This window comes from Trachypithecus francoisi, unplaced genomic scaffold, assembly GCF_009764315.1.
Source record: "Trachypithecus francoisi isolate TF-2019V2 unplaced genomic scaffold, Tfra_2.0 Lachesis_group4, whole genome shotgun sequence".
Lineage (NCBI taxonomy): Eukaryota > Metazoa > Chordata > Mammalia > Primates > Cercopithecidae > Trachypithecus > Trachypithecus francoisi.
Genome location: NW_022681469.1, coordinates 117,770,096 through 117,784,495, shown reverse-complemented (window position 1 = coordinate 117,784,495; position 14,400 = coordinate 117,770,096). Strand labels below are relative to the sequence as shown.

At 54.5% G+C, this 14,400-nt stretch overlaps 1 protein-coding gene across 1 annotated transcript; it reads left to right on the top strand.

The window, feature by feature from the left end:
- Positions 1–11,729: 11,729 nt before the first annotated feature.
- Positions 11,730–13,492, top strand: HSPB1 (heat shock protein family B (small) member 1). Its single transcript, XM_033192626.1, has 3 exons — positions 11,730–12,286; positions 13,004–13,067; positions 13,179–13,492. The coding sequence occupies exons 1-3, from the start codon at positions 11,923–11,925 to the stop codon at positions 13,366–13,368; spliced, it is 618 nt and encodes a 205-aa protein (XP_033048517.1). The 5' UTR covers positions 11,730–11,922; the 3' UTR covers positions 13,369–13,492.
- The last annotated feature ends 908 nt before the right edge of the window (positions 13,493–14,400 follow it).

Here is a 14,400-nt window from a genome sequence, read left to right as displayed (position 1 = left end):
TCACCATGTTGGCCAGGCTGGTCTCAAACTCCTGACCTCAAGTGATCCACCTGCCTCGACCTCCCAAAGTGCTGGGATTATAGGCATGAGCCACTGCACCTGGCCATTATTTTTTATAGAAATGGGATCTCGCTGTGTTGCCCAGGCTAGTCTCACACTCCTGGCCTTAAGTGATCCTCCTGCCTCGGTCTCCCAAAGCACTGGGATTCCAGGCATGAACCACCATGCCCAACTGCTCCCATTATTTCTAACAGGCAAATCTGAACACCCATTTACACATTCCACAAATACTTATTGAACAATTCCTATGTCCCCAGCAGAGTTGCTGGCTCTGAGGACACAGTACAGAATAAATGAGACAGAACTCCCTGCTGTGCAGAACCTGCCTCCTGTGGCCACATCCACCAGCTCACAGGCCTTGGAAGGCCTTCTGAGTGACCACCTGGCACGTGCCATCCATGGCTCCTCCCAGGGCGCCCTCCTACCTCATCTCCCATCACTGCCCTTCATTCCAATACCCCTGAGCCCACCTGGCCCCCTCATGCCTTCTCTGCCTCCACGGGTTCAGGTGAGCTCACAGGTCAAGGCCCAGCTCAGCCACCTCCTCTTCCATGCAGCCTTCCTGATGCCGTGACTACTGCTGTCTCTGGGGTCCTCTGGGAGCCTGTGTTTAGGGCCCAGTCTGTTCTTCCAGTGATTTATTTGCTAGCATGTCTATTTCTCCCCAAAGCTCTGAGCTTCTGGAGGCCAGGACATGTCTTCCTTGTCTCTGGATTGCCCAAGTAGGCCACTTGGAAATGTTTGTTGGCTGGGCGCGGTGGCTCATGCCTGTAATCCCAGCACTTTGGGAGGCTGAGGCAGGAGAATTGCTTGAACCCGGGAGGCAGAGGTTGCAGTGAGCCGAGATCGCGCCATTGCACTCCAGCCTGGGCAACAAAAGAGAAGGTCCGTCTCAAAAAAAAACAAAAAACAAGGAAGGAAGGGAGGAGGGAGGGAGGGAGGGAGGAAGGAATGAAATAAAGAAAAAGAGAAGAAAGAAAAAGAGAGAGAGAAAGAAAAGAAAAAGAGAAAGAAAACAAAGAGAAAGAAAAGAAAGGAAGGAAGGAAGGAGAGGGAGGGAGGGAAAGGAAGGAAGGAAGGGGAGGGAAGGGGAGGGAAGGGAAGGGGAGGGAAGGGGAGGGGAGGGGGAAATGTTTGTTGAATGAGTCAGCAAGTGAAGGCGGGAACCCAGAGAGGAATGGTTTCAGAAACTTGGGGGGAGGCCTGGGCACCAAAGGTGAGGCGTAGTGGCGGCAAGATGACACTAGAGGACGACAGAGAGTAAGGAAAAAAATGCAGCCAGGACCAACAGGCTTGGAGCAGAGGACAGACGCCTGGGCCAGTGTTCGTCCCAGCCTGGAAGCCCCGAGCTCTCATCCTGCGTGCCCGTCCCAGCTTCGTGGGGGAGGGGTGAGGAGCATACCAGGCCCTTCTTGTCTGAACTCAGTCAGCCAACTGAACTCTGCTCTGTACCCTGGGGAAAGGGAAGAATAGGACCAGGATGGCCGGCAGGAAAACAGGAAACTCTAATCCTGGAGCAGCGGGCAGAGGACTGTCCCCAGGATGTGGGCACTTCTCGCCGGAGGGTCCTGAGCCTGGGGCGCACTCTTCTGGTTTGGGGTGAATCCGGTCCTGTCGTGGTCTCTCTTCAGACAGGGCCCAGGGGAGCCCCCACTCCATACCACGTTTTTCCTTCCCACACATACAACAGCCAGGAGGCTGGACAGAGCTTTCCTGTTTCCTGTTTTCCGGACTGTATTTTCCCCTTTCTCCTTAATCAGTTTCCTACAGCCCCAGACTGAGGGTGACAGGCCACAGGGCACCTGCCCAGCTTGGCTGTCCCAGCCTGTCCCCCAACCTCAGCCAACCCCAACTTTTTTTTTTTTTTTTTTTGGAGACAGAGTCTGGTTGTGTCGCCCAGGCTGGAGTGCAGTGAGTGGTGCAATCTCAGCTCACTACAACCCCCACCTCCCAGGTTCAAGCAATTCTCGTGCCTCAGCCTCCTAAGAGCTGGGACTTCGGGTGTGCACCACCATGCCTGGCTAATTTTTGTGGGTTTTTTTTTTTTTTTTTTTTGAGATGGAGTTTCACTCTTGTCGCCCAGGCTGGAGTGCAATGGCGCATTATCGGCTCACTGCAACCTCCACTTCCCAGGTTAAAGTGACTCTCCTGCCTTAGCCTCCCGAGTAGCTGAGATTACAGGCGCGTACCACCACGCGTGGTAGAGACGGGGTTTCACCATGTTGGCTGGTTTCGAACTCCTGACCTCAGGTGCTCTGCCCACTTCGGCCTCCCAAAGTGCTGGGATTACAGGCATGAGCCACCACGCCTGGCCTAATTTTTGTATTTTTAGTAAGAATGGGGTTTCACCATGTTGGCCAGGCTGGTCTCAAACTCCTGGCCTCAAGCGATCCACCCGCCTCAGCCTCCCAAAGTGCTGGGATTACAGGCATGAGCCACCTCGAGCAGCCTGTCTGCCTTTTTTTTGAGATGTTCTAGAAGGCCCCAGGCCTCCTGCCTTCTTCTCTCAGCTGAGGGAGTATTCAGAAAACTGGCCCCATCACCAGGCACCTGCTGGCCTCCAGGCCCTGCTCCACCCACCCAAGGAGGCATCTTAGAGACCCGGATGCCTGGGGGTCTCCTACCTCCCCCTCCACCTACCCACTTTCTAGGGCTCTCTTAAGGGGAAAACCTGAATCTCTCTCAGGACAGGAATCCCACTCTCCCGCAGGCTTAGGAAGGACTCCTGCTCCATTCACCCCTTTTCTCCATCTCACTCTGATTTAAAGCAGCGCAGGTCACATCCAGGCTTAGCTGGCTGACAGGGAGGGAACGTTCCCCTCTCAGGCCTGGTGAGTGTCTCCTGTCCTCCCCTCACTCCTACCTCCACTGTTTAAAAAATGATTCTATGGCCGGGCGCGGTGGCTCAAGCCTGTAATCCCAGCACTTTGGGAGGCCGAGACAGGCGGATCACGAGGTCAGGAGATCGAGACCATCCTGGCTAACATGGTGAAACCCCGTCTCTACTAAAAAATACAAAAAATTAGCCGGGCGAGGTGGCGGGCGCCTGTAGCCCCAGCTACTCGGGAGGCTGAGGCAGGAGAATGGCGTGAACCCGGGAGGCGGAGCTTGCAGTGAGCTGAGATCCGGCCACTGCACTCCAGCCTGGGTGACAGAGCGAGACTCCGTCTCAAAAAAAAAAAAAAAAAAAAAAATGGATTCTATGATACTCATTAAAGCATGAGCAGGAACATTTTATTCAGGACCATCACAAGAGCTATATAGGTGGGACTGCAATGGGATTGTGCAGTGGAGGAAGAGAGAGTGGGCTCAACTCTGACTAGAGCATGGGCAAGTGAGAATTTATGGCCCAGGAGTAGGGTGGGGCGAGTGGATGGAAAATTACTAACAGCAAATATCAGGGGGTTCTGGCTCAACCGACCTAGCAGGATTCTAGCTGAAAGCCAGCCAGGGAGATCAGACATCACCTTGGAGATGGTAGAGGATAAGGAACTTGATCTGGAGGGTGATCAGATCTCGAGGGTGAGGGGTTCTTGTTAAACAGACTTCACAGGTTTCTTTCAAAAACTGGATTTACGAACTGGGCACAGCGGCTCACGCCTGTAATCCCAGCACTTTGGGAGGCCAAGGCGGGTGGATCACCTGAGGTCAGGAGTTCGAGACCAGCCTGACCAACATGGTGAACCCCCATCTCTACTAAAAATACAAACTTAGCCAGACATGGTCGCTCATGCCTGTAATCTGAGCTACTCCGGAAGCTGAGTGAGGCAGGAGAGTCACTTGAACCCGGGAGGCGGAGGTTGCAGTGAGCTGAGATCGTGCCATTGCACTCCAGCCTGGGCAACAGAGTGAGACTCTGTCTGGGGAAAAAAAAAAAGAAGAAGACTAGATTTATGCAGAGGGGCTTAGGAGGTTCCAGAGTCTGAGTAAAGTTTGGTCAAGCAGGGAATCTTTGTCACCCCTTCCCATGTGCACACCCCTGTCCTGCAGCATTTAGGCTGTGGAGTGGGTAATGCAGGGGACCTGGAGGGGAGGGGAAGAGTGGAGGAGAAACTGTTGATTCACCGCCCTGGAAAGAGACTTAGAACATCCAGTCCGATGGTTTCACTGCACAGATCAAGAAAATGAGTCACGGATGCCGGCCCTTGGCCAAGGCTGCAGTCAAAGACACCCAGGTCCCCAGACTCCAGAGCTAGACAGCCAGAGCGGAAGGGGCGGGAGGACAGATTCCCCAGCCCTCCCACCTGGCCCCTCTGTGGCTCCCACTTCAGTGGTGATGGGGGTGGCGTGGCCCCCTCCCAGTCCAGCCAGAAACCAGAGGTCCAGGGAGTGGGGCAGGCTGGAGGTGGGTTTTTAGAAGTGAACTCCCAGAGAGGCAGTGTCTAGATGTTTCCAGAAAGACCCAGTGTCCCCTATACCCCACCCCCGGCACTCTGATTACTGTTGTCCACATTTTCAATTCCAAGCAGGCTCCGGGGGCTGGAGTCATCCATCAGCTGTCAGGTCTCTCTGGGGAGCTCGGGCAGCTGCCTGGAGATTCTGGCACTTTCTCTGAGGCTGGGCCAGCGAAGGCGGGGCTGGTTCAGTCGCGGTTGGCAGAGGCCTGCAGAGGGCGTGGCTAGCGTGGTCAAGGCCTTGGGCGCTGTGAAAGGAAGGGGGTTAGTCTTGGGGATGCTGCTGAGCACCTCAGATTTGGGGGCTAGAGGTGAGGGGAGGGACCGTCTGATGAAGGACTCCCTGGACCTTGCAGTGGGCAATGAAGAGGGGGAAGGGCTATGACCTGCCCTCTCACCCCTCCCCACCCCCACTCCATGGTGGTTTCTGGGAAATCCCTGGGGCTAGAATTTTCCTGTTTTTTTTTGAGACAGAGTCTTGCTCTGTTGTCTAAGCTGGAGTACAGCAGCGTAATCTCGGCTCACTGCAACCTCCGCTTCCTGGATTCAAGTGATTCTCCTGCCTCAGCCTCCTGAGTAGCTGGGATTACAGGCATGTGCCACCACGCCTGGCTAATTTTTGTATTTTTAATAAAGACGGGGTTTCACCACGTTGGTCAAGCTGGTCTCGAACTCCTGACCTCATGATTCACCCACCTCTGTCTCCAAGAGTGCTGAGATTACAGGCATGAGCCACCACGCCTGGTCTGAATTTTCCTCTTTATCCCAGAAAGACCACCCCTGGCAGCTCAGTGCTCTGGATGCTGGAGCCAGCCACACTGTCAGAGAACAGCTGGGCAGGGGGGCACGTGGGAGCCACCACCCAGCCCTGGCCCCCTTGCCCAGCTTGGTTGCCCAGTGGGGAGGGCAGAGTGCAGCCTCCTGGAGAAAAGGTACCAGGTTAGGGTGGAAGAGGTGCATTCCTGCCCCTGTGCCCTGGAAGCCCACAGGCCTCTCTGAACTGTCTAGGAAGTCTCCCCCTTGCTGGGTGGAGAATAGGAAGGCTGAGACACTTACTAGCTTTGTGACCCTGGGGCCATTCAGACCCCCAGTTTTCTCATCTCAAAAATAGGACTCCTAGCTGGACGCCATGGCTCATGCCTATAATTCCAGGTAGTCAGGAGACAAAGGTAGGAGGACTGCTTGAGGCCAGATGTTCAAGACCAGCCTGAATAACATAGTGAGACCCCCTCTCTATAAAAAATTGTAAAATTGGCTGGGTGTGGTGACAAGTGCCTGTAGTCCCAGCTACTCAGGAGGCTGAGCAGGGAGGATCACGTGAGCCCGGAACGTTGAGCATACAGTGGGCTATAATTGCACCACTGCACTCCAGCCTGGGCAACAGAGGAGTGGGGACCCTATCTATTAAAAAAAAAAAAGGAGGCTGGACACGGTGGCTCACGCCTGTAATCCCAGCACTTTGGGAGGCTGAGGTGGATCATTTGAGGTCAGGAGTTCAAGACCAGCCTGGCCAACATAGTGAAACCCCATCTCTACTAAAAATACAAAAAATAGCCAGGCATGGTGGCGGGAGGCTGAGGCAGGAGAATCACTTGAACCCTTGAACCCAGAAGGTGGAGGCTGCAGTGAGCTGAGATGGTGCCACTGCACTCTAGCCTGGCGACAGAGCGAGACTCTTTCTCAAAAAAATAAAAAATAAAAAAAGGAAAGGAAGAAAAAGTGACTCTGATAGGATACTTTGATGCTCTATAAAGCACATATGGTCGGGCATGGTGGCTCACATCTGTAATCCCAGCACTTTTGAAGGCCAAGGTGGGTGGACCACAAGGTCAGGAGTTTGAGACCAGCCTGGCCAAGAGACTAGCCTGGCTGAATATGGTGAAACCCCATCTCTACTAAAAATACAAAAATTAGCTGGGCATGGTGGCAGGCGCCTGTAATCGCAGCTACTTGGGAGGCTGAGACAGGAAAATTGCTTGAACCTGGGAGGCGGAGGTTGCAGTGAGCCAAGATCCCACCATTGCACTCCAGCCTGGGCGACAGAGCAAGACTCCAACTCAAAAAAACACAAGAAAACCAAAAAACGCATACAACTGGGTAATTCTGATTATTCTAAGGCTCAGTATCCACAATTAAAGGCCCTTGCAGTCACCGTGAGGACTTACTGTACACCGAGCACTTCACACATATTCACGCACTTGAAACTGATCACAATGCTGTCAGACAGGCAGGGACGTTGCTAGTTCTACTTTGCAAGTAGGGACATGTGGGCTCAGAGTGGTCACCAGGCCAGCAGCACCCAGATTCAAGCCCAGCCCTATCTGTCCCCAAAACCCAGTTTCTGCCCCACCACCCACCTCACCCCCAAGCTACCAGAAACCACCCATCTCCCTTCCCTTGTGGGTGATCTAAGAGTCATCCCTCAAGAACTGAGCCCTTAGCCAGGCTGGTCTCGAACTCCTGACCTCAGGGAATCCACCCACCTCGGCCTCCCAAACCATGCCCGGCCCATGGTGGTACACGCCTGTAGTCCCAGCTACTTAGGAGGCTGAGGCAGGAGAATGGCATGAACCTGGGAGGCAGAGCTTGCAGTGAGCCGAGATAGCGCCACTGCACTAAAGCACTCTAGCCTGGGCGACAGAGTGAGGCTCCGTCTCAAAAAAAAAAAAAAAAAAAAAGCAGCATTGGTTGGCTGGGCGTGGTGGCTCACACCTGTAATCTCAGCACTTTGAGCACTTTGAGAGGCTGAGGCGGGCTTATTGCCTGGGTTCAGGAGTTCAAGACCAGCCCGGCCAACATGCTGGAACTCCGTCTCTACCAAAAATATAAAAAATTAGCCAGGCGTTATGGTGGGTGCCTGTAATCCCAGCTACTGGGGAAGCTGAGGCACGAGGATCATTCCAGGAGGCAGAGATTGCAGGGAGCTGAGATAGCGCCACTGCACTCCAGCCTGGGTGACAGAACGAGACTCTGTCTCAAACAGAAAAGAAAAAGGAACACTGGCCCAGGAACCTCAAATGCCGCAAAATTGAATTAGTCTGGACTTACTGTGTAATTCTGGGCAAATCCCCTCATTTCTCTAGGCCTCAGTTTCCCTTTCTGCAGATGTTGCTACCCATATCACAGAGGGCGAGGGGAGCACCAAGTAGTAGAGTCTGCACAGACTTGCTCAGAGCCTGGAGCTTGCCCCTTGAGCCTACCTCATCCATCTGAACACCGATGGGATCCTGGCCCCCATCGCCTAGCTTGCAGGGAGGGTGCTGCCCTAGGCTCCCGCCACAACCCTGACATTCCCTCTTTCCTGTCTTTGTAGGCATGGCCATTCCAGCCTTGCTTGTCCCCTGACTTAGGTCCTGTGATCCGTGTGTGTGTGTGTGTGTGTGTGTGTGTGTGTGTGTTTTTGCCAGAGTCTCACTCTATCGCTCAGGCTGGAGTTCCAGTGGCGCATTCTCACCTCACTGCAACCTCCACCTCCTGGGTTCAAGCGATTCTCCTGCCTCAGCCTCCCAAGTGGCTGGGATTATAGGCGTGCCACCACACCCAGCTAAGTTTTGTATTTTTAGTAGAAACGGCATTTTGCCATGTTGGTCTTGAACTCCTGACCTCAAGTGAGCCGCCTGCCTCGGCCTCCCAAAGTGCTGGGATTACAGGCATGAGCCACTGCACCCAGACCTGCTATCCCTGTTTTTTAAGATGAGGAAACCGATGTGCACGGAGATCAAATTTCTTTCTGCTGTCTCCTGTAAAGCGCTTACAGAGCCCACCTCCTGCCTCTCTAATACCCAGGGCCTCCCACTTCTATCCCAGTGTACTTGCTGCCCCTATCCTGGGCCTGAGGCTCCACTCCTCATACTTCTATGGGGAGCCAAGGCCACTAAGGTCTTGCCCTGCCCAGACCCAGAATCCGGGCAGACTCCGGGCCACTCACTTTGATGAGCTGGGGGTAGCAGCAAGTCCCCATGCCTTCTCTGAGCCTCAGTTTCCTTTTTGAGAGAGAGCTCATAAATGCCTCTCTTTTTTTCTTTTTGAGACAGAGTCTCGCTGTGTTGTCCAGGCTTGAGTGCAGTGGAACGATCATATCTCATTGCAGTCTTGACCTCCTGGGCTCAAGTGATCCTGCTTCAGCCTCCTTAGTAGCTGGAACTACAGGTGTGTGCCACCACACTTGGCTAATTTTTAAATTTTTTGTAGTGACAGGCTTCACACCATGTTGCCCAGGCTAGTCTTGAACTCCTGGCCCCAAGAGATCTTTCCACCTAGACCTCCCAAAGCACTGGGATTACAGGCGTGAGCCACTGCGCCCGACGTAAATGCTTTTCTATCTTACCCACCTGCTCCCCATCAGGGAAGAAATGGGGCTGGACCATGAATCTGAGATCACTCCTGGAAAGGCCTCTGAACTCCTGGGGCTCTTGGGAGCCAATGGTGGGAGACAGACAGGACCCCTGCCTTCTACCTCACCTCCCTGGCTGGGTCATTGTCAGGAGCCAAGTGGGTCTCATTTGGGAGCGCCTGGTTGACACCCCAGGGAATTAGCATCAGAAAGCCCCAGGCTTTTGCTCCCCAGCGCTCCCAGCCCCACCCATCCCCAGCTGTATAAAGTTGAGGTGAGATCAGGAGCCAGGGAGGGCCCTCATCTGTCTCTGCCTGCTCACCTTGGCCCAGATGGGAGCCCGGGGTGCCCCACCCAAGAGGGAGCTGTCAGGTGTGGTTATAAACACTTCCAGGTGTGGCTCTACCAGACCCAGCCACGCTCTGGATGGGAGCTGCCAGCCCTTTGTAGACACAAGTTCCCTTCACCTTGCCTGAAACCAGAACAGACTGGATCTATCCCTGCTGCCCGAGAGATTGTGCAATTTAAGGCACAAAACCCACACGCTCTGCTCACTCCCTTGGAATTCACATTCATCTTCAAGGGCTCAGTTCTTTTTTTTTTTTTGAGATGGAGTCTTGCTCTGTTGCACAGGCTAGAATGCAGTGGCACAATCTTGGCTCACTGCAACCTCTGCCTCCCAGGTTCAAGCGATTCTCCTGCCTCAACCTCCTGAGTAGCTGGGACTACAGGCATGCACCACCATGGGCCGGGCGTGGTGGCTCACGGCTGTAATCCCAGCACTTTGGGAGGCCGAGGTGGGTGGATTCCCTGAGGTCAGGAGTTCAAGACCAGCCTGGCTATACTCGGCTAATTTTTTGTATTTTTTAGTAGAGACGGGGTTTCACCGTGTTAGCCAGGATGGTCTCCATCTCCTGACCTCATGATCCGCCCGCCTCGGCCTCCCAGAGTGCTGGGATTACAGGCGTGAGCCACCGCGCCCGGCCCAACCAGTGCTTCTTAAGGAAGATACATATAGTAGGAGATGTGACAGTAATCTTCCTCCTGGCCCCTCTCAGCACACTGTGCCTTAGAGGTTCTTATTTGGGCCCGTCCCACTGTTAGGGGAAGGGGGAAAATTGCCAAACCCCACCAATTCTCCTTCCTCTTCCCTCTCTTCAATCCCAGGCAGGTAACAACTAATAATTATGATGTACCAGGCTCTGGGCCAAAGTCATCACCTGCATTAGGTCACCGAATCCTCAGGCCAACTCATTACAGTCATGAGTCACTTAACAACAGAGACACATCCGACAAATGCCTTGTTAGGCAATTTCATCATTGTGGGAACATCTCAGAGTGGACTTACACAAATCTAGATGGTCTAGCCTACTACACACCTAAGTCATATGGTCTAGCCTACTGCTCCTAGGTTACAAACCTCTACAGCGTATGACTGTACCAAATATTGGAGGCAGCTGCAACATGATGGTAGGTATTAGTGTTTCTAAAGATAGAAGATGGCCAGGCGCGGTGGCTCACGCCTGTAATCCTAGCACTTTGGGAGGCCCAGGCGGGTGGATTACTTGAGGTCAGGAGTTCAAGAACAGCCTGGCCAACATGGTGAAACCCCATCTCTACTAAAAATACAAAAATTAGCCAGTGTCGTGGCACTTGCCTGTAGTCCCAGCTACTTGGGAAGCTGAGGCAGGAGAATCACTTGAACCCGGGAGGTGGACGTTAGAGTGAGCCTAGATCGGGCCATTGCACTACCAGCCTGGGCGACAGAGGGAGACTCCATCTCTAAATAAATAAATTAATTAATTAAACATAGATGACATACAGTAAAAACACGGTAATATAATTGTTTGTGTTTGTTTGTTTGGAGACAGGGTCTTGTTCTGTCACGCAGACTGGAGTGCAGTGGCACAATCAGGCCTACTGCAGCCTCGACCTCCTCAGCTCAAGTGATTCATCCACCTCAGTCTCCTGAGTATTTGGGACTACGGGTCCATGCCACCATACCTGGCTAATTTGTTAACCTCTGCCTTCTGGGTTCAAGCAATTCTCCCACCTCAGCCTCCCCAGCAGCTGCGATTACAGGCGCCCGCCACCACACCCAGCTAATTTTTGTAATTTTAGTAGAGATGGGGTTTCACCATGTTGGCCAGGCTGGTCTCAAACTCCTGACCTCTGGTGATCCTCCCACCTCAGCCTCCCAAAGTGCTGGGATTACAGGGGTGAGCCACCACGCCCAGCCCAGACTGGTTTATCTTTGTATTTGTATTTATTCATTTACTTATTTTGAGACAGGGTTTTGCTCTGAAGCCCATGCTGAAGTGCAGTGGTGCAATCCAGATTCACCAAAGCCTCTACTCACCGGCGTTCAAAGGAGCCTCCTCCCTCAGCCTCCAGAGTAGCTGGGGCCACAGGCGTGTACCACCATGCCCAGCTAATTAAAAAAAAAAAAAAATTGGTAGAGGTAGGGTCTCACTATGTTGCCCAGAATAGTCTCAAACTCCTGGCCTCAGGGGACCCTTCTGCCTTGGCCTCCCAAAGTGCTGAGATTACAGGCATGAGCCACGCATCTAGCCCCTTTTAAAAAATTTTTTAACAGATAGGTCCTTGCTCTGTTGCCTAGGCTGGAGTGCAGTGGTAAGATCATAGCGCACTGCAGCCTCGAACTCCTGGGCTCAAGCACCAGCCTGCTTTATATCGCATTCCATCTCACACGCTTGTGATTCCAATCCTGCCTCTGCCACTTCTCAGTTGTATGCCCCAACCCAACCTGTCTAGCTCTGTCCTCCTTAACAAAAGGACGGCCCTGGCCACGGGTCACAGTCGGCAGCTCTTAAGTACCAGGGCCGGCGAGTGCCCTGCCGTGGCAGGGCTCCAGCGTCCAGCTCTCGAACTCATTTGTTTTCCTTAACAAGAGAAGGTTCCAGATGAGGGCAGAACCCTCTTCGCCCCGCCCACGGCCCCTGAACGCTAGGGGAGGAGTGCATGGGGAGGGGCGGCCCTCAAGCGGGTCATTGCCATTAATAGAGACCTCAAACACCGCCTGCTAAAAATACCCGACTGGAAGCGCATAAAAGCGCAGCCGGGCCCAGCGCCCCGCACTTCTCCGAGCAGACGTCCAGAGCAGAGTCAGCCAGCATGACCGAGCGCCGCGTCCCCTTCTCGCTCCTGCGGGGCCCCAGCTGGGACCCCTTCCGCGACTGGTACCCGCACAGCCGCCTCTTCGACCAGGCCTTCGGGCTGCCCCGGCTGCCCGAGGAGTGGTCGCAGTGGTTCGGCGGCAGCAGCTGGCCAGGCTACGTGCGCCCCCTGCCCCCCGCCGCCATCGAGAGCCCTGCGGTGGCCGCGCCCGCCTACAGCCGCGCGCTCAGCCGGCAACTCAGCAGCGGGGTCTCGGAGATCCGGCACACGGCGGACCGCTGGCGCGTGTCCCTGGATGTCAACCACTTCGCCCCGGACGAGCTAACGGTTAAGACCAAGGATGGCGTGGTGGAGATCACCGGTGAGTCCTCCTGGTCCTGCAGGGGAAGGGAGGAGGCTAGCGGGGCGGGCAGGGCCGGGGTGGGGGGGGTGCGGTTGAAACGGGAGTCCTGGGGGCCTGGGGAGTTAAATGTTAGCTCAGCACCGGGAAAAACAGGATCCCTGATTCCCCTGCTCAGGAATTGGGAGTGCGGGTGGCTTCTAAGGGCGCTTTGTGCTCTGTAATCCCAGCGCTTTGGAAGGCCGAGACGGGAGGATGGCTTGAGGCCAGGAGTTCAAGACTAGCCCGGGCAACATAGTGAGACGCCCCCCCACACTACAAAAAAATTAAAAAGCAACCAAAAAATTTTTAAAAAGATCATCAATGAAGAGAGGAAATGCACCTTTCCACAGAGCCCCCTCCCCACCCACAGCCCCATCCCCAGATAAGCGGGTTCCCTGGCGCGGTCCCTGTTTCTAGCCGCGGAGAGGGCGTGCGTGCGGCTCCAAGTGCGCCTGCGCACTGCTCACTCCCCAGCTGGGCGCCCTGTTCCATTCCTCCCAAAACTCTGAATCGAGGAACTTTCCGGAAGTTTCTGGAGCCCGGACAGGCGGGCACGCCCCCACCCCCAATCCGGTCCGTTAATCCCTGCCGGCCTGCAGTCCTGGCTGCTTCCAAGCAGGAGGTGGGGCCTCTGGCCTGGCGGGGCCGAGAGGCGGTCCCCTCCCCCATAGTCTGATTTCCCTCTTCCCCCAAAAGGCAAGCACGAGGAACGGCAGGACGAGCATGGCTACATCTCCCGGTGCTTCACGCGGAAATACACGTGAGTACCGGCGCCAGATCGGGGTGGCGGGGTGGCGGGGGTCAGGAAGGAGGGCACAGGGACCCACCCGGTGTGTAATGTAACGCTTGCCTTCCCTCTCTGCACGTCCAGGCTGCCCCCCGGTGTGGACCCCACCCAGGTCTCCTCCTCCCTGTCCCCTGAGGGTACACTGACCGTGGAAGCCCCCATGCCCAAGCTAGCCACACAGTCCAACGAGATCACCATCCCGGTTACCTTCGAGTCGCGGGCCCAGCTTGGGGGCCCAGAAGCTGCAAAATCCGACGAGACTGCCGCCAAGTAAAGCCTTAGCCCGGATGCCCACCCCTGCTGCCGCCACTGGCTGTGCCCCCCCACCTTCAACCTGTGTGTTCTTTTGATACGTTTATCTTGTTTTTCTCAAATAAAGTTCCAAGTAACCCACCTGTCACTGGCTCAGACCCAGGTATTTGTGGAAGGAAGCCTCAGGCACCTGCCATTTGCTGGCTTCCACAAGTCACCTTTACTCAGGGTGTACTGTGTGCCCAGCCCCGTGCTGGGCCATGTTGGTACACTGATGTAGGTTGCTGGACACGGGCTGACTCACATTAATAAAGAGAGGTCGTAGGGCCGGGCGCAGTGGCTCATACCTGTGATCCCAGCCCTTTGGGGGGTTGAGGCAGGAGAAGTGCTTGAAGCCAAGAATTCTAGACCAGCCTGGACAATGTAGTGAGACTGTCTCTAAAAAATAAAAATAAAAATTAGCTAGAGTGGTACTGCATGCCTGTAGTCCCAGCTACTCAGGAGGCTGAGGCAGGAGGATCGCTTGAGCCCAGGAGTTGAGGGGTGCAGTGAGCTAAGACCATGCCATTGCACTCCAGCCTGGACAACAGAGCAAGATCCTGTTTCAAGAAAACAAAACAGGCCGGGCGCAGTGGCTTAAGCCTGTAATCCCAGCACTTTGGGAGGCCGAGACGGGCGGATCACGAGGTCAGGAGATCGAGACCATGCTGGCGAACACGGCGAAACCCCGTCTCTATTAAAAAAAAATACAAAAAACTAGCTGGGCGAGGTGGCGGGCGCCTGTAGTCCCAGCTACTCGGGAGGCTGAGGCAGGAGAATGGTGTAAACCCGGGAGACAGAGTTTGCAGTGAGCTGAGATCCCGCCACTGCACTCCAGCCTGGGCGACAGAGCGAGACTCTGTCTCAAAAAAAAAAAAAAACGAAACAATCAAAAGCTCAGAAAGAGTGAGACCCTGTCTTTAAAAAAAAAAAATAAGAGGTCATGATTGCAAGGTTACGATTGCAATTAAAGCTGTAAGGTTGGGAAGGAGGAGGAACTAGGAGAAGCACCTGA